This window comes from Bos indicus x Bos taurus, chromosome 16 (assembly GCF_003369695.1).
Source record: "Bos indicus x Bos taurus breed Angus x Brahman F1 hybrid chromosome 16, Bos_hybrid_MaternalHap_v2.0, whole genome shotgun sequence".
In the NCBI taxonomy this organism is placed as follows: Eukaryota; Metazoa; Chordata; class Mammalia; order Artiodactyla; family Bovidae; genus Bos; species Bos indicus x Bos taurus.
The window spans coordinates 22,853,940-22,880,442 of NC_040091.1; the positions used below are offsets into that span (position 1 = coordinate 22,853,940).

The 26,503-nt window shown below is 37.4% G+C and overlaps 1 protein-coding gene across 2 annotated transcripts in view; it reads right to left on the reverse strand.

The window, feature by feature from the left end:
- EPRS (glutamyl-prolyl-tRNA synthetase) overlaps positions 1-26,503 on the reverse strand; it is a 64,654-nt gene that overhangs the window by 36,938 nt on the left and 1,213 nt on the right. The window contains exons 2-14 of one of the 2 annotated variants that reach the window (XM_027564463.1): positions 23,516-23,600; positions 19,939-20,038; positions 18,952-19,108; positions 17,506-17,645; positions 16,152-16,246; positions 12,365-12,491; positions 11,461-11,653; positions 9,840-10,011; positions 8,186-8,419; positions 7,214-7,298; positions 6,745-6,804; positions 6,422-6,442; positions 1,951-2,061 (exon numbers count right to left, since the gene is read on the reverse strand). In XM_027564463.1, coding sequence (XP_027420264.1) covers positions 1,951-2,061; positions 6,422-6,442; positions 6,745-6,804; positions 7,214-7,298; positions 8,186-8,419; positions 9,840-10,011; positions 11,461-11,653; positions 12,365-12,491; positions 16,152-16,246; positions 17,506-17,645; positions 18,952-19,108; positions 19,939-20,038; positions 23,516-23,600 — 1,580 coding nt within the window. The remainder of the gene's footprint in view (positions 1-1,950; positions 2,062-6,421; positions 6,443-6,744; positions 6,805-7,213; positions 7,299-8,185; positions 8,420-9,839; positions 10,012-11,460; positions 11,654-12,364; positions 12,492-16,151; positions 16,247-17,505; positions 17,646-18,951; positions 19,109-19,938; positions 20,039-23,515; positions 23,601-26,503) is intronic. The other variant, XM_027564464.1, reaches the window with a different exon arrangement.

Sequence of the window (26,503 nt, forward strand, 5' to 3'; positions counted from 1 at the left end):
ATTCTCTTGTATGTGAGTTAGTCTCTGAGCATAGCATAGTTATAGGTAGATTAGTACACGACTGAGTTAGTCCACGGATATAAGCTTCATTATATAACAAGGATATTTATAGACAACTCACAAAACTGGAAAAAAAGTATCTATTTTTGCTTCAAGATTATCAACCTAGCAGTCATGACCATGTGAGACAACAACCATGGCTTATCTAAGACAAACTGTCTGCTACTTGTATTTAAGATTTATAGTCACAATTTAGACAAATAGGTATCATTTTCACTTCACTGATGTTTTCAAAATCAAAGCCAATGGCTGTGTGACAGACTCTGGACACAGCTCTGATTCAATACTACTAGGTCAAATGTTTTGGCTTAAAGGCAAAGGCAACAGTGAGCAACCCAGTTAATAAAAAATGTATCTCAGCTTTCACACAGAGATAAGAGCAGGGATTACGTAAAATCTCCAGGAAGAAATAAATTCTTATTATACACTAATGTGCTATTTCTACAAAATAAAAAATAGGCACCAACTGAGTGTAACAGTTCTGCATGATGTGCTATGGACAGTATTAATACTACTACTAGAATAAACTTCCTCAGTAAGAAATCCACAAAATCATTTACTTTTCACTTAGTGTCAAATTCTCAAATAGCCCATACAGTCCAACATCAAGAAAACAAAAATGCCAATTTAAAAATGGACAGAAGAAGCAAACAGATGTTGTGCCAAAGAGAAAATGCAAACGGCCAACAGGTATATGAAAAGATGCTCAATATCACTAATCATCAGGGAAATACAAATTAAAACCACAATGAGACATCACCTCACACCTTTGAGAATGGCGATCATCAAAAAAAGAACACAAACAGCAAATGTTGGCGAGTATGTGGAAAAAAGAGAACCTTTGCACACTGCTGATGGGAATGTAAATTGGTACGGCCACTGTGGAAAACAGTATGGAGGGTTCTCAAAAACTAAACATAGAACTACCATATGACTCAGCAATTCCACTCCTGGGTATATCCCAAAAAACCCAACACTAACTCAAAAAGATACATGAACCCCAATGTGCACAGCAGCATCACTTACAATTGCAGAGAAATGGAAGCAACCTAAATGCCCATCAACAGATACATGGTTAAGAAAATGTGGTGTGTATACACACACACACACACACACACACACAGGAATACTATTCAGTCATAAAAAAGAGAAGATTTTGTCATCTGCAGCAACATGGATGGACATGAGGGGCATCACCTCAGCAAAGTCAGTCAGATAAAAACAAAGTAAAGTAAAGTGATACACTGTGCGATATTACTTCTATGGGGAATCTAAAAAACAGAACAAACTAGTGAATATAACAACAACAACAACAACAAAGCAGACTCACAGACACAGACAGCAAACTAGTGGTTACCAGTGGAGAACAGGCAGGGGCAGGATGATACAGGGGTGAGGGAGTGAGAGATACAAACTAACAGGCGTAGGAGAGGCTCAGGGATGCACAACAGGGGAATACAGCCATCCTGCAGTAACTGTAAACAAAAAGTGTTAGTCACTCAGTCGTGTCCGACTCTTTGCGACCCTATGGACTGTAGCCCACCAGGCTCCTCTGTCCATGGGGATTCTCCAGGCAAGAATACTGGAGTGGGTAGCCATTCCCTCCTCCAGGGGATCATCCCAACCCAAAGATCGAACTCAGGTCTCCTGCCTTGCAGGCAGATTTTTTTACCATCTGAGACACCAAGGAAGCCCATAAACAGAAATCAACCTTTAAAAATTATATAAAAAATTTGAAGAAAACTTAAAAATTAGTGTGAAATCCTGACAAATGATGCTGGATAGAAATTATCCCCAAGTCACGCTACTGCCACCTCAGCACACTTTCCCCATGATTATCCTGCGCCCTTTTTAACAGATAGGACATCACTGGTGAAACTGGACGGAGACCTTCGGGTGTTTGGCAACTTCCTTCATCTCCTCCTGGGCCTCGGGGATGTTCACTGGGACCACCTCTTTCTTCAGTAATGCAACGTATCGTGGAGCCACTGGGTCAATAACCTGCAACAAAGGCATCCTTGTGTTAAAACAAGTCACAAATTTTTTAAAAACTTCATCAATAAAATAAGTAATAGCACAGGACTACTAACTGGTATTCTTTGTTACTGCATTTACTAATTTTTGGTTTACCTGCCAACTGTTATCTAATGTTTAAGCAGTCAAGTAGGGAAAAAAACAATAATCATAAGCAAAGACTACCTGAAGAATTTAGAGTTCCTCTCCAAGAAAAACTACCGACAAGTGAAAAGAAACCAATAGTTAAAGCATAATATGAGAAGAAATATTTTGAAAATAATTTTTTAACTCTGGTATTTGAAAGCAAAATTATCTTGTGGGGTGATATAGCAGTCCTACAGGTAAATGTGATACTCCATTTTGTATTGTTAGAGAAGACTGTTGTGAAGGAAGAGAGATATTTTCTATAAGCAGTGTTAGGCAACACACCACCATCAAAAGCAAATAGCATTAGGTCACTATAATAAGGCAATTCTATAGATTAAAAGTAAACGCAGTATTTCTCCTGGTCTGCATGCTATATATATACACACACACACACACATATATATAGGGACCACTGTGTTTCCAGTACCTAGCAAGGGCCTGGAACTTACACGAAATGGATACGTATTCACAGGTGAAATGAATGAATGGTGGTAACCATTACATTCTAACTTCCTCTACCACCAAAACAGGAGCAGCATCCCCTTCTGGATCTGGTGTATTTTTCTCACTTCTCTATTCAATTTAAAACTATCCATGATGACCAATCACAACAGCAGTATTTAGAGAAAGCATTTGCAGGAAAAATGTAGACAGAAGCACATGACAAGTCAAATAGATAACTAAAGTAGTAACAGTCACTTTTTTCCCATTAGAAGGATGCAGGAAATAGTGGTATGGCTAATTAAACCTGGTTCTGTTTGTTTGGGTTTATATTGGGTTTTTTGTTGTTGCTATTGTTTGGCTGGTATTGTGCTATTGTTGATTGCTTTGAGAGCATTTTTCCGCTTCTCTGTAAAACTCTGATATACTTAGAGAAGAAACCATGTGCAGAGGGTCAGAAAGAAAAGTCTGAAAAGCCATCTAACTTCACTTTGATTGCTACTCCTTACCTGCTTATATTAACATTTCATGCCAGTACTAAATCAGCATCAGCCTCCTCCTAAACTGTTTCATTGTGTCCTTCCCTGAGGTTTTAAAGTCATCCTTATTGGTTAAGGGGTTCCTTCCTGCAGCTTCTACTGAGTTAGAACGATCACAGATTTAATTTGTGACTACTCAGTTTAGTTACTTACGCCAGTAAGATACAATTTCTCCTTTTAAAGATGTTAAATCTAGCTGACCCAACCTGAGAAACTTACTTCAGTTCAGTGCAGTTCAGTTCCCTCAAACTGACAAAGAGAGCAGAAGACAGTTTCTCACACTTGAATAACAATGATCACTTAGGGCACCGGCTGGCACAGAATTCTTTAAATTTTATTTATTTATTTACTGGCTGTGCCAGGTCTTCGTTGCCGCACGGGCTTTCTCTCTGCTTGCAGCAAGCGGGGGCTGCTCTCTAGCTGTGGGCATGGGCTTCTCACTGTAGTGGCTTCTCTTCTTGCGGGCACAGGCTCCGGGGCGTGCAGGCTTCAGTGGTTGCGGATCTCAGCCTCTAGAGCAAGGCCTCAATAGTTGTGGCGCAGGAGCTTGGCTGCTCCACACGTGTGGGATCTTCCCAGACCAGGGATCAAACCCGTGTTTCCTGCGTCAGCAGGCAGATTCTTTACCACTGAGCAACCAAGGAAGCCTGTTGGCACAGATTTTTAGGCCACTTAACCCTGAAGGACTATGTATGATTCTAATGGTCTGAAGTAAAGTCTAGAAATTTGTTTTTAAACAAGCATTCCACAGGATGGTTAGGATCAGACAAGTTTGAGAATTCTTGACTAGAAGATTTTAAAGTCTTGGGAGTTCCCTGGCAGTCCAGTGGAGTCTGGAGTCTATGCTCCCAATGCAGGGCATATAGGTTCCATCCCTGGGTGGGAGACTAAGATCCTGTATGTCACATAGCATGGCCAAAAATAAAAACAATTTAAGTTTTTTTCAGTCTAAAATTGTACACAATTCTCAAAATCTTTGGATCAGTGGTTTCAAATTACTCCAAAGAGTCCAGAGCCTCTTCCTCTGAAGGTGAGGGTTCTGCACTAAGACCAGGGTATTAAGAAAAGGTGTAATATTAGGTATCAAGGCTCGAGTCTTCCCCTGGTCAGCTCCAAAACCCTGGCAGTCAGGCCTTCACACTTCTGGCAGCTTAAAGAAATTCTTCTGGAAAAACTGCCTAGTCTAAGAGATAAGATAGAAAGTTACTGAATGGAGGCTTTTCAACTAATTGGCCCCACCAGACTACCTTACAGAGGGGTACAGCTGACAAGCCTAGTCTTCTTTAACCCTCTCTCAGTCAATGTGTTAAAGATGAGCAGATAACCAAGGCTCACCAGCCAGGTATCTGAGAAATGCCTTTATTATCAAAGAAAAACCAAAATAAACAACCTGGAGGAAAGAGATGTTACATGGGGAAAAAAATGCCATTTGATAATATTACAACCATGAAATAGAACAGGAAGTTATTCTGAAAATTCAGAGCACAAAAGAGAAATCTTGGAAATAAGAGAGCATGAATGAAAAGCTCAATAGAAGCTGATAAGACAGGGCTGAGTACATCTACCAGAAAGGAGAGCCAAAAGATGAGATGGAAAATAAGAGAGAAAAGAAACTAGAGAAATAGTCCAAGAGGCCCAACATGTGCTCAAGAAACATTTCAGAAAGAAGACAGACAAAGCAGTAGAGAAAAAAAAAAAAACAGACTTCAAGAAAATTTCCCAGAACTGAAGGAATGAGTTTTCAGTCTGGAAGCCACATGTTCTTCCAATGCATAGGAATGAAAACAGACCCAGCCCAAGGCACATCACTGTGAAATTTCAAAGTGAAGAAGCTGTTCCTGTACACCGTCTCAACAATCTTCATCCCATGCTCCCCTTCCCAGGGAGCTACAGAGGATACAGTACAGCAAAGCAAAAAGGCAAGAAAAAGAAAAGGAAGACCCATGAACCAGATGACCCAGCTCAGAACAAAAGCACAGGGAATTTCCAGGATGAGGAGGAAGAATGACCTGTGAAGACGACAGGGCTTCAGAAGTTAGCAATTCTCTCATCTGGATCAGATGTGCGCACCCCCGAAGGCCCTGGCAGAGAAGTCTCCAGAGTGAAAAAATACCTGAGGCGTGTGAACATTCTGGTAGAAAATTTAGACAGCGTGTGGAGAGTCCAAGACAGAATGAGAAAATGAAATAAATGAGGGAAACAAAATGAAACAATTAGCCACAAGAAAGCCCACAAGTTATGAGAAAAAGCAGACCACCTAAATTTTCATCTTCCATTGTGATGATGCCTAAAACAAACAAACAAACAAAAATCAAGAAGTAGCAACACACACATCATTTAGAGATACAGGCAACTAATACCAAAAAAATTGTCTGAAAGAGCTGAATGTGATTTATCTAAGGAATGAAAATGGAAGGAAAGATAGGGGAATATGGTGTTCACTTAACAGACCCTACAGAATTATTGGCCTGTAGTGAAATGTATTTCTCATATTTGAACCCAAGTGTACATGGGTTATTAATGTAACAAATACCAATGTTAACTCTGCCTGTTAATTTCGAGTGTATTTATTAGTAACTGCAGCAACAAAGAGAACCAATTAATAATTCCCTTATGTATCCAAAAACTGACTAAACACAAAAGACTAAAGAAAATAAATTCAAGACACATGCGAGACAAGCATCTATTTTTTGAAGCAAGGCATCAGCACAATCAAGCAGCAATACAAATAAAAAAAAAAAGAATTTACAGAACACAATCACAGAAACCATAGTTTAAAACATGGCACTTTAATGATTTGCCTTATTATAGTGTCTAAGCATCTGCTTCCAATTAACAAGGTCAATATGCAGTATTCCTCATTTGACTTTTATTCAAGACAGTTTTTTTCTTAAAGGTAGATTCAATAATACACAGGAATTATAATTAACAAACCTTTGATATTATTCAACGAAACATGTATCTTTAAGACTATGTCCTCTAAGTACACAAGGGAACAGGTGAATGGAGTTAGCCAAGTCTTCCCTTTGCCACTGAGAAAACTAGAGGACACGTTTTTTTAAACTAGGAATAATGCATTTTCAGTGGGTTTGTATAAGCAAGTCCCTTATATAAATGTGATTGTGCTTCAAAGCTATATAACATCTCAAGTTATAACATGTAATATGCTAAAAGCTATGTGCTAAATAAGTAAGGCAAATAAAAGCATTAAGTAATACCTTCTTACAGAGAGCTCGCAGCTTGAAAGCAGAAAAATGAAATGCAAAGTGTTCAAAAAAGATTCAAGGAAAAAGCTATTACCATTCCCTAATACTCCCAAGTTTGTTTGTTTTGATCATTGTTACTTGTTTGGTATAGTTTATAAGCTTAATGCACGTTACATGTTTAAAAAAGTAAAACATTCCATTTTCCTGAAAATCTGCAAAATTACAATATCCTATACAAAGTTTTCACTACTATGAGCACACTAATGAATTCTACACGTATTCTATTATTTAGCAGTTAGACAAGAGAAAAGAGGACCAAAAGTCAAAACATGTACCTTTTTGTTAAATGCCCAAATTTTGTCCCATTCCATGTTCACAACTGAACGTGAAGAACCCTAGAAAAACAATTTAAAAAATGGCTTGAAGGGCAAGAAGTATTAACTAGAATATTTTACGTTAAGCAAGCTAGAAAATAAACCCAATCAATAATTACAAGTTTACTTCCACTGGAATATAAAACTTAAGTGTGTACAAGCCAATCTGGTTACCCTGAACAGTTAAGCGTCAACAGTCATACACTTCACTGGGTAGAAACACCACAGTTGCCCCTGTCCAACCCTAGCAGAGGAGTTTAGGACGTCCTCAACTTTCCACTATTATTGGTGTTTATTTTTTTCAAAAACACTCTGCTTTTGCATTCTAAGGAACAAGCAAGGAACAGAAAGAACAGGAATAAAGACCAAAAGGATATTAAATCCTTTTAAAAATCCAAACAGAGAAGCTGGAAAAGAAACCATAACTCACCTGAGCAGCAATAAACTGTTTTAGTCCTTCGACTGTCATCCCTCTTCTCAGCACACCACGAACTGTAGGAAACCGTGGGTCATCCCTGGGAAATAGGGAAGTTTTAAGAGCCTAGGAGATGTTTTTAACATGTAGGTGCAGAGAGTATAAAATACCTTTCTGAATATTATATTCAGTTTGTTAAATATCTGAACTAAGAGCTGGTTACAATAATTAGGCAGAACACTAATTACTAGTCAATTATTACTAAGTAAAATAAATGTACTACTGCAAACAGTAAAAGCACATTTGAAAAAGGACACATAGGTGACATATTCAAATACAGAAAACCCAAGCATTACAACATTCTCATTTGCTTTTCATTTAACATTCAAGTCTCTATTCTACATATGACCGTGAGACACAGATAAGAGATGGTTATTCTGGCATTCATGTCCAAATGCACTTTATAAAGTCTTCTGGGTTGTAAAAAACATATATGTTGGTTAATTAATATTCTGTAGAGATGTGCAATTTTCAGTAAGTTTGCAATAACACCCTTTGAATGGGGCCCAAGGTAAACTTGCCCTTTATCAAATTCTGCTCCAGAGTAATTATCTAAAATTACACATTATTCAATATATACTTAATATGTGTCACTATTACATGATGCTAATAAAAATACACACATTCTAGTTAATTCAGGTTAAAAAAATATTCTTAGGCTTGTAAGTATGGTGACTCAACTGAACAGATTTCATTCAGAGATTTTTCAAACTTTTTCTAGTCCCAAACATGGGCACTCCATGTTTGCAGCATTAAAACAAAAGGGAATACCTGAGAAACTGGATAAAAGAAAGACAAGGACCAGAAACCCAACAGGCATACCCTTTCAACCCCTCCTATTCATCCTCCCCAAACCTCCAAGCAGTTTAAAATTAGTGACACACCATGTCCTTACTGCCTCCCAGTTCTAGATACCAGCAAACATACCATCCATCTACTAGTCCTTCATTGACAAACCACGTGAGTTTTCTTTTGGACAGCACTGTGTTGTTGAGATTCAGCCGACTGTATTCCCAAATAAATGGTTTTCTTATGCCTAAAGCTTCAATAATCCAGTAAAACTGCTCATCTCTGTCATGGTATTCTGTTGTTCTCAGGGCGTGTGTAACACCTTCAATGCTGTCAACTATGGGGCAGGCAAAATCATACGTCGGATAAACACTAGAAAAAGAGTATTTCTGAAAATCAGTAAAGAATTTTACCCTTTTCATCTTAGACATTATAAGCACCAATACTAAAACATAATCCTTTACAAAATCAGAGTTTCTTAAAACAACAGGTGTTATAAAGTCATAATACTCAAAGTACATCAAAACTTTTTATCAGACTTTGAGGACAATGAATCAGTTACTCAACATTCAAACAAACAAACAATAAGACTAATTTGCAATTTATAAAACAACTGGATATTGGTGTAGTGAATTCTATAATCAAATTTATGTAATAGCCAATGTATACCATGGAAGGAAAGTAATAATAATTTTGAGGAAATTGAGTTTTTCAGTATCTTAAATTCCACACAAGTAAATCTCTAGGTTTAATACCTTCACAATTAAATGCATTCAAGAACAGTGTTTTTCCTTCTCTGACAAAGTAAAAGAGAAGAAACTTAGTAGATAATTCCCCTTAAGATGGAACAGTTGTAAAAACAATTTCTGTCTTAAAAAATGTACACAAAACATCCATTTTCATTTGAATTTTTTAAGGTGTATCTCACTGCATTATACCTTCTAATTTTTAAGATACAATTTTATTAAGATGCTACTACACTATGGCTTGAGATTATTTGATACTAAAAATGAACATCCAAATACACTTTTCCAAATGTAGTCAGAGCATTTGTTTAGTAAAACAAGGAGTAAATACCCTGTTAAAAATGAAGGACATATAAACACACACACACACCCATATAAACATGAAGTGTTTATCTACATACACATTTGCACCCCCAAGTTTAAAGAAAGTCACATTAGCAAACCAGGTAATCATTTATAGTCACCAATCTCTTCAAGAGTTACAATTCACCATTTGTAAGCAGTAGGCTTCTTCAAAGCATAAGAAAATATATTCTATGGTTATTATATAAATTAAAAGCAGAGTGAGGGGCATTTAAAGGAAAAAAAAATCTGTTAACCTGAAAACCCACATAGAAAATCAACTGAAAGTAGAAAAAACACATGATATTTTTTATAATGTTCATATTTCTTTAAATTTTCAATTCTATCACATTTAAGAATCAACTTACTCCTAGCAGAATCAAAGTTTATAACAGGAAAAGAAGTGTCTTCATCTAAAAATACACACCATGGTATACCTAATCAATACATAAAAAGCAACTTTTGGCAGATTCAAGAAACTTTATAGATGGAAACCATCCTAAAAATAACCTAGTATAACCTTAATTGACAGGTGAGTAACATCCCAAGAGGCTGGGCTACCTGCTTTACTGGTCATTTAATCCATGAAGAACGAAGATCCAGATCTCTTGACTACTCTGCAGTAACTCCCACCCCGTGTTTACAGAGAGCCTCAAAGCAAAAGCACAGGAAGCTACTGAGCGTAATGAAAGCAATACACCTACTTGTATTTATTTCCAGTTCTCGGGTGGGGCTGAATCTTGCAGCGATAAAGTGTCGGGTCCCTCATGCACCCATTGTTACTACTCATGTCAATTTTTGCTCGCAAACAACAGGACTGACCAAACTGGCTTCCTTTTTTCATTTCTTCCCACATTTGCAGATTCTTCTCCACAGCTATAAAATGAATTATACTACAGTTTACCTAATCAGCATTGCTAATCTGGTTGAAAACAAATTATTTTAACAGTCTTCTAATTTGATACAAAATTTTCCATTCTGATTTTATATTATAAGCACACTCCACTAGTTGAAAAGTACTTAATGGTTCCAGTATCTGATACCAAGTGAAAATGTATTTGTTTGTTTTTAATAAAGAAGTCCCACAAAACATTTGAATATGCTCTATTTTAGAAGTCAATATATTCCACTAATATAGTACTAGTGAAGGGTAAGAGTGGATGTCTGAGGCCTGAAGGTTTCTCTTATCCAGTTCTCCCACGTTCCCATCATGGCACAACTGGCCAGGCCTCCTCAAATTGAACACTGGGTGTCTGAAGCAGAAGCATTCTGTTCCTTTGCCACCTCATGCCCAGAGGACACGCTGGTCTGACCCAGCCCAGGTGTTGGTGCTGCAGCCCATGTCCATCCAAAGAAAACAATTTGGGCTGAGAGCCTGAGCTAGTGGGCTCCCCAAAAGCACCTTTGGCCATTCCACTGGAAAACAGGCTGCTCTTAGATTTGGAAAAAAAAAATGAGAGATGACAGAAAACAGAGAGTGACAGAAGTTTATCCCAGGGGTGGAAAAAAAATCTCTATATATCCCCACTGACTATATAAATCTTATCTATATTAGGACTCATATGCCCCGTATGAGTAAGAAAGAACTGTTAAACAGTGATTCTTCTGCAGAAACTACTGAAGATACAAGGGACACACTATCAACTCTCAAAGAATCAAGTTAGGTCTAAAGTCCAGTTGCTAATTATTTTTGAAAAGGTAAAGAAACTGTAAAATGGGGAGGTGAGAGAGAAAGACAGACTGCCGTAACAATTTGAATTTACTACTATTCTTCCTAAATGTGACACTCAAGGTGTTCTGCAACATAATTACAGAATAAAAATAACCAGACTCAGAAGCTCAGGGATAAGTAATATCAAAGACATACTTTTTTTGTCAAGTGGTATTTCAGGCACAGGGTAGCATGAGGCTTACATAGAATCTTCACACTTACAGGCTGCCAGGAAGATTTGGGTATGGCTAACATTACTATCAAACATTCTAACTAGAAAGGCTAAATATTTAAATTGAGAGAATCACAAAAAGTTGCAGAAGAAATCATTCACATGAGCTGAACAGCAATGCAAAAGACTACAAAAAAAAAAAAGACTACAGGTAACAAGTGAGACGCTGAGACCACACACACTTCACATGCACTTGTGATGCTGGTAAGTAATAATGTAAAGATGGCAGAGAAAGGGAAAAGATTTCTAAGAGATGAATTAACGTATGAAACACATTCCCAAATGTGTTTCAAACCAACATCTTTCAGTAGAAAAAGAAATTTTCTACTGAAGCAGAATACAAGAATATCAATTAAAATACAGAACACTAAATGTGCCTTACAGTTTTCTCTATGTTTGGATTCTATCCTCTGCTCACGCTCCGCTTTCATCTGCTCAGCAGGAGTATCATCGACATAAGCCTTCCCTTCCTGAATTAGCTTCTCTGCATATTTCATTATAGTTTCAAAATGATCCGAGGTGTAAGTAAATTGATCTGGTTTGATATGCAACATTGCAACATCCTCCAATATAACCTGCAGTAAGAATTCAAAATAATCATCAGTTTATCTTTTGTTATTTTCTTGTGTATTTTCAATCCTTGATACTGCATTTGGACAAACGTAATAATACACCATTAGTCTTACAGAGCCTTAAAATGGTTGTGGAAGTTGTATGATATTAGACCAGAAAAGAAAAAGGAAAAAAAAAGAGAGAGAGGGAGAGAGAAATTTTATACTAGCCTCCAAGTTTTCAGCTGAGAAAGCTGATCGCATGGTGCTTTCCATTTATTCTGGAAAAGCTGATTATTATTGGCAATGCTGACAATTATTCGTCCTCTCTTTAATATAAATAAATTTAGTGCTTCTAAATAGATGATATAAGCGGCTAGGAAACCATCACATTTTCCAATACCTACTTAGTGTTCGCTTCATTTATAAAATTATATAACAAAAAGGAAATCTGACTCTAGGAACCAATTCATTTAAGAAACTGATACTTACAAGAAAATGTAGCACTTAAATAAACTTTATAATAGTTGAAGAGAAAAAAAGATAAATTGAAGTTTTTTCATACGGGAACTGAGTAATTCTTGGTTTAAGTCTCAGACAAATATATATTTTAATAGAAGAACAAAAGAAAAAGTTATGAGAACAAGATTTATTTTCACACCATGAAGGTATCAGGTCACCCTCTAATTTTAATTAACTTTACCAACAAAGGGTCATCGCTACACCTTTAATTACCTTCTCAAAATCCTCCTTTTCTTTTTCAGGATTTGTGTCATCGAATCTCATGATCAGTTTCCCTTTAAAGTTGACCTGGTAGTGCTGGTTCAGGAGAGCGGCTTTCGCGTGCCCAATGTGCAAGTAACTGCAGCAGAAACAGTCACAAGGAGACTCGGTAACAGGCTTCAACGACATTCGTAAACTTCACCTTCTCCAGGAGAGGAGAACTAAACAAAAACCCTTCTACTTGGTACTCCAGTCTTACGTTAGTTGCTAACAAGAAATACTGTAACAGAAAATCTGACCCTGAGGAACAAAAAAAAAACTACAACATTTAGTAAATTACTGTAAGAAACAACTTCATATGTAAAAAAATCACAAAGGAGCAAGTTATTTACAAACATTAAACCTTAAGGCTAATCTCCATTTTCCTTTTTTACTGAGGAATGAAAGGTAATTTAGTTACGGGAAAACTCCTTATGCTACCTGGCAGTATGTCTCTTTAATAAGACCCAATGCGATTGAAAACTGGACACCCGCTCTCCACACAGAAGACAGAGGCTCCTCTGAGATGCCACTGCTGCTGTGATAATTAAATAAAAGAGCATATGAGAATTAGGAAGCCTCAGGAAAGCCACTTTACTTTTCTAGGCTTCTGTTTTCTCAGAACCCAAAACAAAAAGATTTTAACTAAATGATCTTGAAGGTTTCATCCAGTATCAAAATTCCACAGGTCACAATCTATGAAGACACTATTCTATTCTATGGGCAGTTGACCATTACACAGAATAAAACGAATTAGAGGCATGGTTAATAATATCACATATCAACCTCCTCCTCTATCAGTGAAGTGGGCAATAGCAACATTCTATACCACTACTGTTGGAAATAGACTTTTCATCAGTAACAGCAGCCACAACTGCACCATTCCACGTCACCTGATCTCACGCACACCTCTGATCTCAAGAAAGGAGGGAAAAGTACAACCCCTTGTATGTCTTTATAGCATTTCTAAAATCAATCATTTTTAAAGATACTCATGCAGCATTCTAGATCAATGATTCAATGTTGAAGGGTGTATATGCACAGGTTAATGCAGACAAGGACAATGCAGTGCATTTAGGATTATTCAAAACTTTCTGCATAAAACAAAGCACCCAAAGTGGCAGCCCAGATAAGACCCTAGAAGAGAAAAAGGACATTAGGGAAAAACTAATGAAATACAACAAAGTATGAAGTCTAGGTTAACAATATATCAAAACTGGTTCATTAAGTTTGACAAAGGTAATGAAAGATGTTAACATTAGAGAAAACTGAGTACAGGTACAAGGGAACTTTTTTTTAACTATTTCTGTAATATTTCTATAAATCTAAAACTATTCCCAAATTTAAAGTTTATTAAAAGCAAAACAAAGGAACTTGAGTTCTGAAAATGAAACAGAAATACTTTGTGCAGTTTTCACTGAAAGTGTTACACCCCATAACATGTTATGAAGAGAAAAAAAAAGACTAATAATCAGTAACTACTAACTGACAGTTAATGTGCTTTACATTCAATCTTAAGAGAAGTAATGAAATCAAACTATTTTCTTAAAGACATTATTTCTGAATCTGAAATGTGTGCAATTCTAACCTGCAAAAAAGCAAATAGGACTATGAAGTATTCATAAAACAACTAACTGGCTCAAAAGACAACCTGAGAGCTACAGAAAATATGCTCCACGCTGCATTTAGTGAGTACTGATGCTATATTGGGCTTTTCCCACACATAACAGACACAGGCATATAATTTTAGTCATATGGACGCTAGAGTCAGACAGCGTAGGTTTGGATTTAGCAAGCTGCTAAAATGTTGTATGAATCAGTTTCTTAAACCATTTGTAAAACTGGAGATAACAACAGTGCCTTCCTCACAGGGCTGATACGATTAAATGTTACTACGTGTAAAGTGTTTGCTAAGTATCTGCACATAACAGGTGTGTTATGTGTGTTAGTTAGGAATACAAATAAAAGGCAAAATTCAAGCCTTCTGGCCTTTCATGAATGACACAGGAAAAAAAAAAGATTAAAAAACTAATTAAAGACAATCTGTTCTGCAGTATAAGGGGATATAATCAAGATATTGAATGTTTCTAAACCTGAATACTGACTTATATTCCAAACCCCCAAACTGTATTCAGCAACAACATGGACTCTAAAGCTGATGTAATTCAGAATAAATGTATTTTATACAGTAAATAATAAAATGCAGAGCTCACAATTCCAAGAAGTGACAGTGACAGAAAATATTAAAAAATTCAAAAGGTACAAATGTTCAAATAGCGTAACTATGGCTAAAAAACTAACTTTTATCAAACCACTCAAGTCACCACCCAATGGGACAACCATGACCCCTCACACCAAGAACACAAGGGCAGGATACTGGATGGTAGGGACCTAGGACGTCTGAGGGAATTAAACAATGTAAAATAAGGACTATTTATGACTGACTCCACTGGTCAGTCATTTAATGATCCAGTCTGTGTATTTTCCAGAACTATTATTTGCCTTTCATCTCCTTCTGACTTATCCTTTATTCACCTCCTAAATCAGCAAAGAGAAACTGTGGAATTGTAAAACTGGTTTTGCTATTAATGACATGTATGAAATAGTTTGGGAATAACTATAGTAAGAACAGCTAAAATAGAACTGTTTCCTTATGTGCCACTTCCTTTTGTCTGCATACTGCATTTAGCACAGATGGGTAAGAATTAGGTTATAGAATACAAAATCTCAAATTAAACAAAACATGGGGGAAAAAACCCCATCTGATTTACAAAATACGGCACAATGCTTTCTCAGTGGCTAAGTTTCTGAGGCTGACTGCTTTGAGCGTGTGCTGCTGTGTGCGCTCAGTCACTCAGTGGTGTCCGACTCTTTGCAACCCTTTGGACTGTAGTCCACCAGGCTCCTCTGTCCACAGGGCTTTCCAGGCAAGAATACTGGAGTGGGTTGTCATTTCCTTCTCCAGGGGATCTTTCTGACCCAGGGACCAAACCCGAGTTTCCTGTGTCTCCTGCACTGCAGGCAGATTCTTCACCAGCTGAGCCACTGGAGATTCCCAACTGCTTTAATAAAAGGCATTTTATTATATTAGCACCACTGGCAATGTTCTTTCACAAAGCTTGTCCAGCATGATTCACAGAAGCACACACATGCCAAGGCAGACATCCTTCAGCCTTAGGGGGTGCTGGGCAAGGACTCAGGCAGACCCACACCAGTGGCTCCAGCCAGAACAGCCCTTTGCTCTAACCAGCTAGTCATATATTATTATTTTCTATGACTGCCAAGAGTGAAAAGGGTTTTGCCTACTAACAGTAGAAAGAAATGAGTAAGACTGGGCTTTTCAGGATTCCACCTGCTTTATTTGGGAAAAAAATAACTTAAATCTACCATAATTTCTGATAACTGAAAGGAATGCTGAGAGTACAAATACAAACCCTTATTAAAGGACACCCCCCCAAAATCTCAAAATGTAAATAAAACTTCTCTATTAATGGATATTTTTCTACTTACAATTAAAATTCTGCCTGGAATAAAATTAAAATGCTATCTCTCCTACTGATTTAATAAGCTAAAACTACAAATTTTTAGAAATTAAGTATCAATAATTTAACAACCATTAAGATATTTAGAATTTTAACTTCCAAAATTAAAATCTTACTAATTTTCTTCTATATATTAACCTACTGATTTATAAAATATTTGGTAATTGTCTTAAAGTTTTTCTACTAAATGAATCCAATTGTAAGTTATATTTGCTTACCCACTAGCCTCTGGAGGAAATCTGACTGTAACCTTCCCCATCTCAGCACCTGGAAGCTCAACAAATTTCCCAACATCTTGCTTTTTCTCAGGAACCTGAAAAGCAAAACAACAACAAAAATAGTTACATGGTTAAATGTTTAAGAATAAATTCACCAAATAAATACTCAGTACCCACTATGCACCAAGTATGCTTATGAGGAAAAATTGACTAGATTATTGTCCCTGCACTTGAAGACTCAAAATCAGCTGAAGTCAACCAACAGCCTTTAAAGTCATCAGGAAAATGCTAAAAGGAGGCATGAACCAAACTGGACCTAAAAAAAATAAGTGGAAGTGTATCAGACGGACAGTGTACAAGGGAAGTCATTCTAAGGGAAGGAGTAACAAATAGCACAGGTAAGACTCAAAGGCGGGGAGAGCTGTGCAATGTTAGGAACGCATGTTGGGTGGGTAGGCAAGACACTAGAGAGTCGACCAGGTCCAAACATGAAGGTCCTTATAATGCTGACTTTCATGTTTTAGGCAATGGGGAATCCTCAGAGGTATGGAACTACTTATCTGTATTTTCTAAAATGATACCTGAGACAGTGCAAAGGCTCAACTAGAAAAAAGAGACCAAAGAAAGAAGTTCAGTGATGAGCCTGTGGTCTTAAAACACACAGGGGGTAATGAGGTGTCAACAAAAATCGACAGCAGTGGAGACAGAAAATCAATCTCTAGATACGAGAAGTAATAACAGAACTTGTTGACTGATTAGAGGTGGACAGTGGTGAAAGCAGAGTGAGGACTTTTAGCAGAACTGAGATGACTCTAGTGTCTTTATACAAGCAAGTAGTAGTTTCCACATTTTACAGCATCAGAAAACCTTGAAAAATTAACTGGACCACACATGCGTAGTGTGTAAAATAGATCAAACCAGAGCAACTCTAGCTGGATAAGAGGACCTTTTTCTACTGTTCTCTATGTTACATCTTCCTACAAAATAAACAAAAAGGCTCTACAGAAGCCCAGGACTCAATGGTCACGATGGTTCAAACACCAGAGAACAGAAGATCTGGGAGGAAGAAAAGATGGTAGAGCTATAAAATATTGAGATTTTAGTAACATGGACTTTGGATTTCTTAAGGGACACACACTGGATGATCACAATCTTCTAGAAATATAATTATGAAGATTAAGGCTTAATATAGTCAAGCAGGTGAAGACAAGGCAAGATTCAACAACAGCAGATTCTTCCAAGAAGATCCTTTTTAATTGATGGGGGGGAAAAATTATGAACATAATTTTCTTCTCAGATTTAGGATCTCAGTCAGACAAGATGTCAGCATAAAAAAAAAGTTTTAAAGGCTTACCACTTTTGCTTTGGTTGCTGAAACATTCCACTTGGTACCTACTGACTGGAAGGCCTGCTGGGCTTCAAGAAAGCCAAACCAGCGTTTTACATGAACTGGAGCTTTGTTCTGTCCCAACTGTTCCTGCCACGCAGCATTTCCTATTAGTAAACATAATTTTAAAAGCACTCAATATATCAGAAAAATCAAAAGCAAAGCTCCAGTCATGGTTAATTTAAGTAAATGAGATGGCTTAAAGCTATGCTTCTATAATGAAATTTTAAAAATCTGGGTATACATGGCAATGATTTCTAATACTTGGCATATTTTAAGAATTCACAAAAATTAATTTTAAATATTTTTTCATTTTAATCCACTAAGGTTGAATCCTAAATCCTGCCTTCACCACCGCCACACACACACTAGGGCAATGTTACATTCCATAATTAAGAAAAGCTTGAAGTGTATCAACTACAGAAAAAAAATAAAAATCAAGATCAAGAAGTAGCTCTTTTCTTCAGATGTAATATCAAAAATGGTACTGAAGGAGTTTATGCAACTCTTTAGCATCACAAAGCTACCTCCATAAGATACTACATTCCATTTATGAATATTAATTCAAAAATCAAAGTAGATAAAAATGTCATAAACCTATAGATGAAAAGTTGTAACTAGAATAGTCCTTCATTTTATGTTGGTTGTTATTACAACAGTTTAAAGAAAAGTTTAAGCCACCAAAAAGTACAGAGAGGGAGTTACCCAGCAGTCTGCATATTCACTGCCAAGGGCACAGGTTCAATATCCCTGGTTCGGGAACTGAGATCCCACAAGTCACATGGCACAGTCAAAAAAAAACTTAAGAGAATATTGAAAAAAAAAATCCTCATATAACCCAAATTTGAAAAGTGTAAGTGAAAGTGAAGTCACTCAGTCGTTTCTGACTCTTTAAAGAACGATAAAACATTCTAGCATATTTGCTGCATCTGCAGGGTTTTTTTTTTCTTTTAAATAAACTAACAAAATTCAAGCCCTCTTTCTCTCAATCAATTCCATATTCTGATCTGTTGCAAACTACTCATAGAGGACGGAAAAGGTAATCTCTCAGAGAGACAATTCCAGCTGACCCCCCTCACCCACATACTGAGCAACCAGAGACAAAGCAACTGGAGTCAAGCCATGGCTGAGGCAGGAGAGGTGCCGACATAGACGATGAGGAACAAGGACAGTTCAAAGGCAAGAGAGGAGCTGCGGGCAGCAAGACAGGACCAGCCTCCACGGGCAGCAGAGGATGAGGAGTTCGTGCAACGAGCTAGGAAGAAAGTGGCCAGGGAGGTCACTCTTTCATCAGAAAATCCACAGTGACTGCCACCAGGTAGACAGATGTTCACATACACAGAAATATGTGTACTCCTGACCCAGCAAAACACTAAATAATCTAAACAGAAATTCTTCAAGAATTACTGATACCTTTTAGGGTGGCCCAAACACATAAATCTGCTAAGCTCAAGGAGTTTCCAACTAAGTATGTTCTCAGAGACAGACAGTGATTGAGCTCGTTGACTGCAGAAGTAAACAAATCACAAGAAGACAGTTTTGTGGCACTGAACTCCAACCAGTGATCAATCTGTGGAAAGAAATGCATCCCAGGGTTAGACTTAAACAAACAAGCAAACAAACAACTTCAGTGAGGGCCGTACCTATCTCATCTCAATCAAAGAAGTCACCATTACGTGGGACTGACTGTGACTGTCTGGAGGCATCTACACTGGCACTCAAACACATACTGTGCTATCTTCCTATGTTTTCTCTTTTTCCCCCAGGAGTGTGAAGAGGCACTTCAGGGAAGAAAAAGGAAAATATGAAAACTGGAAGCAGGAAGGAATAACAAGCCTGACCGAGCCCAACAAATGGTACCCAGCCAAACATATTTATCCACTTGCAGAATTTAAAAGCAAATACTTGGAAATTATTCTTTGTATTTTGAATTTTATAAGCTTCAGGAGAGTTAGAGCTGAAAGCAAACAGGAAAAAAAAGGCATCTCAAGTGCCATATTGAAAGATAATCTACTATTGCTATAGTTAATAAGGCATATACTTAAAAAGGAAAATGTGTATGACCCTGGGCCCATGTAACTTTTCAAGGCCTGCTGCCCCATTTGTAAAGTAAGAAAGCTGCATAAGATAACCTATGCAGTCACATCCAGCTATGAAATTCTAGGACTCTAGGAAGACAGAACTAAATGACCCAAAAGGACAGCTGGTATGGGTGTGAAAGTAGAAACTTAGGAGCAAAGACTTTCTTTCTGAAAATAAAGTCAAATGAGAATTCCTAACTTGGTCTATGATTAATATTCTGTTACTATCCTATACCCTTAAATACAGTAATAGTCCAAAAAAGTGAAAGCCTAAACCAAACCAAACAAAAACACACCCAAGAAAATGTTCCTTCCTTACCTCAGTATGTTCCAACAAGTTAGAGCCATAGAGCCCTGCTGCAGTGGCAATTCTAGCCAAGTAGCGAAGTATGGAGTTTATGTCCGTGAACACCACATTTCTGGAATATAAACATGAGATAAAATATCACTGTGGCTCTAGTAAATCAGTAAGTCATGAGACATGTGGAAAATGTAAAAATAGAAATCTTATATATAGCAAGTATTTTCTACTATAATGAAAAAAATAGATTCAGTTGGTTCTAAATTCTATCAAACACTAATTTGTTTTGAGATGTTCAGCTAAATCCTATAATTCACTTCAGTGACCTCACTATCTATATGGTGTTTGGTTGGTTTTTTTCCATTAATCATTTATTCTGTTTTTGGTTACACTGGGTCTTTGCTGCCGTGAGTGGACTTTCTCTAGCTGCGGTGAGTGGGGACTACTCTTGGTTGTGGGGTAGTCTTCTCAATGTGGCGGCTTCTCTTGTTGTAGAGCGCAGGTTCCAGGCATGCAGGCTTCAGCAGCTGTCACATTCAGGCTCAGCAGCTGTGGCGCACGGGCTTAGTTGCTCCTCAGCATGTGGATCTTCCCAGACCAGAGACTTAGCCGAGTCTCCTGCATTTGCAGGCAGATTCTTGTCCATTGTACCACCAGGGAAGTCCTCTATATGATGTTTGATCCTTCTCACTATTAGTTTCTACATGTCTATTCAGTGGTGAAAATATAAAAATATAATTGGGATATCAGGAATAAAGTGATTTAAAATAAATAAAGGCAATGAAGCCAAGGATATGCTGTCATAAAGAAGCTGCTGCTGCTGCTGCTAAGTCGCTTCAGTCGTGTCCGACTCTGTGCGACCCCAGAGACGGCAGCCCACCAGGCTCCCCCGTCCCTGGGATTCTCCAGGCAAGAACACTGGAGTGGGTTGCCATTTCCTTCTCCAATGCATGAAGGTGAAAAGTGAAAGTGAAGTCGCTCAGTCCTGTCGGACTCTTCGCAACCCCATGGACTGCAGCCCACCAGGCTCCTCCATCCATGGGATTTTCCAGGCAAGAGTACTGGAGTGGGGTGCCATTGCCTTCTTCCAGGTAAACATGGCAGATCAAAGCTCACCAAAACTGTTGCATAAAATGTTTTAAAAAGACACAGAAACAAACCCATAAGGAAAAAGAGATGAGGGCGAAGAGACAACAGCAATAAAATTTCAGAAGCTAGAAAGCAGATGGAGTTAACAGGCCTGAAAACACTGAATCTTAACTGGACAATGGACAAAGCTGAAAACCAATCCAATCTAAACTTCAGGATCCTCAAAAGACTTCCAAATCAATAAAACCATGGACTAAAATGAGGAGGCTTAGTTAAAAGTCTACTTAAAACTTAGCCAGAAATACAGATACCTCCAATCCCTATTCTCTACAGCTGGGCTCTTACCCACTCCTGGCAAAAACTTGTGCTTTATTCTCTAAAGACGAAAACAGAGGGTCTCTCAAATTGGTGGCAAGCTGGGTGACAGAGATAACAAGAGAATACACGAATAAACATACACTGGATGCTGAGATTCTCAGCCTTCTTCCCACCCTCAGCTTCCAAAATATGCTGGCCCCAGCCCGTCCTCACCTTCCAAACAGGACACTGGAAGTCTTCTCTGGACAATCTAATCTAACCAGGAGGAAAAGAACCAAGGATACTAACACCAGAAGTTCCGTCAAATGAACAGTTGTTTGGTCAAATTACCCAGAGTGAAGCTCACAAATGACAAGCCCACCCTGGAGTTCAGAACCTGGGAGTCTGAAACTCCCAGTCAGAATCTTAGAAAACCATCAAGAGTTACCAAATATTTAAAGAAAGCCTGTAACTCAAAAGATAGCGATCAAAATAAACACATAGATGTAAAGCCAACAAATCAAGGAAAAGAAAAGTTTAAAAGTGAATACATAAATTTCCTCTGAGCAATGAAAAAACATGATTATGTTTGTAATCATAAAACAAGAAAAGGATACTTTACCTAGATAGTAAGTAAAAGAACTCTCATATACGAAAAATACAACCGCAAAAAGGAAAACACAATAGAAAAATGGGATAATAAAGTCGAAGACCTCTCCAGAAAGTGAAAAAAAATGAGGGGAAAAAAATGGAAAATGAAGGTGATCCTTGAAGAAAATAAGGACTAACCCAACATACACATAAAGAACAGAAAATAGAAAGTTATCAAAGAAAAAATTTTCTAATCCCCAAAAGAGGATTTCTAAGTTTCCATATTAGAAGAGGGAGCAGCCAAGCACCCAGTGGAACAGATGAAAAATGGACTCACACCAAAGCGTATTATCATGAAATTTCTGAATATTGGATCCTAAGAGAAGATGCCCACAATCTTCCTGAAGTCCCACAGAAAACACAGGGATCAGAAAGGTTTCAGATGAGAACAAAGCAACCAACCACTCCACGGAAAAGTAAAAATTGTACACAAAAAGCAATCATGATATGTGGCTCAGCAGTGGCTCCAACTTACAGGAACCTCATAGTATAAACACTATGAAGTGATCCAATCAAAGTTCTGATGCAACTACAATGGGAGGAAGGAGGTCGGGGAGGAGGAGGAGGGTGTGTTTGAGTGAATGTTTTCTGTATGCCGCCCCTTCTCTGATACAAGTCTTTCTGTCAGTTTATTACAGACCATTTAAACCATTTCCATATCTGCACCCTGCTTGAGAATACCCTTGAAGCCTGCTTTCAACCTGGTTCAAGTTCCATGATCTGGCAAAGATTCCTTAAAAGAATCGGAAACTTGGTTGTGTCTATGCCTCAGTTTTGCTAAACAAGAGAATTATTTCCCTTCCTTTTCTTTTCAATTTTTTTCAGTGAGTTCCAAAAGAAAGAGGTAAATCCAAAGGCATGCCATCTTCCATATACCTGAGATGCAAATAATCCATCTTAATGAAGAATATACAATATTTAAAAAAAAAAAGAACATACAGTATACCTTCATTATAGAAAAAATTGAAAACACAGAGAAGTAAAAAGGAAAAAACACCCCACAACTCAAAAACTCAGAAATACTATTAAAGGTGTTGTATACTTTTCAGTTTTTTTCTTTGGAGATATGTACTTTCACATTTATTTCTTGCTTTTTTATTAACATTAGATTTGAACATATCCACATTGGAAATTCTTCATAAGTCTTTTTTCACAGGTGTCTAATACTCTATGCTGTGGAATGACCATATTTATTTCCCCTTATTATTAATTTTATTAAACTTCCAATTTTCCACCAGGATCACAAAAGAATTAAAACACATGTACATATACCTTTCTGTACATTTCCAGTTTCTTTTAGACAGATTATACATGTGATCAGATACTTTGCTGACAAATATAAGTCTCTGGATATTAATTTTTTTTAACATTTATTTAATTGGAGAATAATTGTTTTTACAATGCTGTGCTGGTTGGATATAATTCTTTTCGAATAAGAAAGAAAAGTATATTTCTTTTTAGGGATATTCTACCAGTCAGCAAGTAAAACAAGCATACAACATTTAACTCTAAATATTTAAAAGAAGCTGCTGAGTACCGAAAGCAAAGATACACTTACTCAGATACATGCAGAATATTCTCTTTCCCTTCTTCAACAGAAATGCTGACGTTGTCTTTCACATGTTCCACTGCCAACAAAGCTCCTAAAAATAACGAGATGAAAAGATTTCTCTCTTTATAAACAATGCAGTATTTAAAACCTGAATCATAAAGCAATAAGGATGAGTCAACAAAACAATGTTAAGTACTGTGAGGAGTAAAATTTTTTTCCCAGTAGTCTGCAGATGCAAAGTATGGCCTTCTGGTCTTAGAGAAGTAACAAACCAGCAATCATTCCCTGGCATAATCCAACTGCTTTTGAAAATGCTCAGTGTCCAGCTGGGGACACAGAAATGAACCTTTCCCTCCCTCAGGAGAAAAGAATTAATTAGAATAGTACCTTGTATAAAAGCTATGGTTGAAAGCATTAGAGGTTACTATGTGGCAGGGACTGTGCTACATGCCTTACCTTCATTAACATTTTTAATCTTTGGAGTAACCTTAAGTGGTAGGCACCTTTATCTCTGTTTTATAGACAAGGAAACTGAGGTGTGGAGGGGTTAAATAACTAGCTCAAAGCCCTTGAGTAAATACGTAGCTGTCAGGCTTTGAATGCAGGTCTAACACAGGCCAGAACTCAAATTTAAGAACAGTGTCATCTGTCTCTCAGCATATCATAAAGTTTACTGAATATTCATTAATCCTTTGTCCTTAATTTATTGAAGACAGACAACTAGCACCCAGATACTGGATTCTAAATACCACGGTCCACTGGGGACAGGGCTGTGCTAGAGAAGGTATAAAACAAACCTGGAGAATTTCAGTGTGCTGGAAACCAAGAAGTACTCAAAGGATGCTAAGAGATACGCCAAAAGGACCCACTGGCCAGCTCGCAGGGGCCCCCACTGGCAAAGAGGGCCAATTTAACCACTAAAGTAAATAATCTAAGTTTTAGAGTATCCACAGCAAAGAATCCTACATAGCAGATTTTTAAAATGAACCATTACAAGCAACAAGATAGATGAATCTCAAAAAACTATCCTATGCACAAAATAATTTAACATGACCCGACGTATATGAACTCTGGAGAAGGGAATGACACCCGATTCCAGTATTCTTGCCTGGAGAATCCCATGGACAGAGGAGCCTGGCAGGCTATAGTCCATGGGGTCGCAGAGTCGGAGACAACTGAGAGACTAGCACACACACAATGTATATGAAGTTCTATGAGGAAATTTTCTGAAGTGAGGGAAATATTTTACTTCATAACTGTGGTGGTTACACATTATACATATCTGTCAATCAATTTATAACCTAAAACTGGTGAACTTTAGGCATGTTCACCAAAAAAAAAAAAAAAAAAGAACTCAATAAAACTAATTTTGAAAGTAAAACTGCCTAATTTTAAGAACAGAAAATGATGCAAAGCAAGCCAATTGTACAAAGATAATTTGAGACAGCCAGGGGAAACTGAAAAAGAACTGAATGTTACATAATAAAAAGAAATTATTTTTTAAAAAATTGCTAATGAAAAATAACACAGAGTATAACCTATTGAGTATATTTTCCTATAATTTTTTTTAAATGATAAAAAGATATCTGACATGCACACACAAAATTCCAAGTAATACGTGAAGGAGTGGCAGAATGGAAGGTCACCATCCGGCATCATCTCATTAATAATCAAGTTGGGCAGGAAGCACTAGTGGACACTGAACCAGTGTGTGAAGGCCTGATGCAGAGTGGAATGTTTACACGGCCCCAGAGCATCTCCCTACAAAAAGCTTGTTAACGGCACAAGGGAAAACTCTACAGTGAGGAAAGCTGTCAGAAACCACCTTAAGTACTCAAGATTAGATCATCAGTAATGGGAAAAAACTCAGGCACTAATCAATGGGCTGCAGTGAAGAACAAATCATTTCTGTGCTACTTCTGCCAAAGACGCGGAGCCTCAATCTAGTCATGAGAAGCCACGAGAAACAACCTTGACATTCTTCAAATAAGTGTAATCTCCACAGAGGTCAAATCTATGAAAGCAAGACTAGAAAACCATTCCAGATTGAAAGAAACTGGGCAGACGTGACAAGCAGGCACACAGGATGACCCTAGATTCTGATCCTTGAGCTACAGAGGCAACACAGGAACAATCAGTGTAGGAATCTGAATGGGATCTGTGCATTAGATGAGAGAATTGTATCGATGAGTATTTCCTGATTTTTATGGTCTTGTGAGGTCCTATAGAGTTTTCTTACTTGAGAGAGATGTACTTTGGTGTATTCTGGGGTGTCGAAGCATTATTATCTGCAGTATGTTCTCCAAAGGCATTGGAGGAAAAAAAGGTTCCTTGTTCTAGTCTTGTACTTTTTTAAGTCTAAAATTATATTAACATTAAAAAAAAATGGTACATGCATATAAAATAGAGAAATTCTCACAAAGCAATGTTTTTCTAAATGTTTCATCTAATGCTACTGATTAAAGACAAAATGTACTCGAATTAAACAACCGGGAACAATAAAAACAAAAAAAAAAGAGGAAGAGAAGCAAACAGAACTATAATTGGTCTATAATTCATAAGGACAACAAAAATCTTTAAGACTCTCCTTCCAGAATACTGAAGATATGGTTCTCAAATTCATAATTTACTAAGGAAACAGGTCTATCATCTTCATGGTGCTTTTCTAAGTGACATGAGTTAAAACTAGCTATTTATTAAAAATCTACAGTGTGTCAGGAACTTAACCTACAGTTTTCATTGATTCTGGCCATCAACCGTATGTAGAAGTTATTATTCCTTGTTTCTTAAACAAGGAAGCTGTGAAGATGCCAAACAAGGAACTTGCCAAGGTTCCACAGCTAGTAAATGGCAGGCAGGATGGGCCCAGATCTCCAGGAACCAAGTGTCTTTGCTCTTAACCATGAGGTCACATTGTCTAGTGCTTTTCAACTGCAGAATCAAACCCATTTCTTTTATTAGAGTATATTGATTTTTGTGTAAGGCTAGCCCATA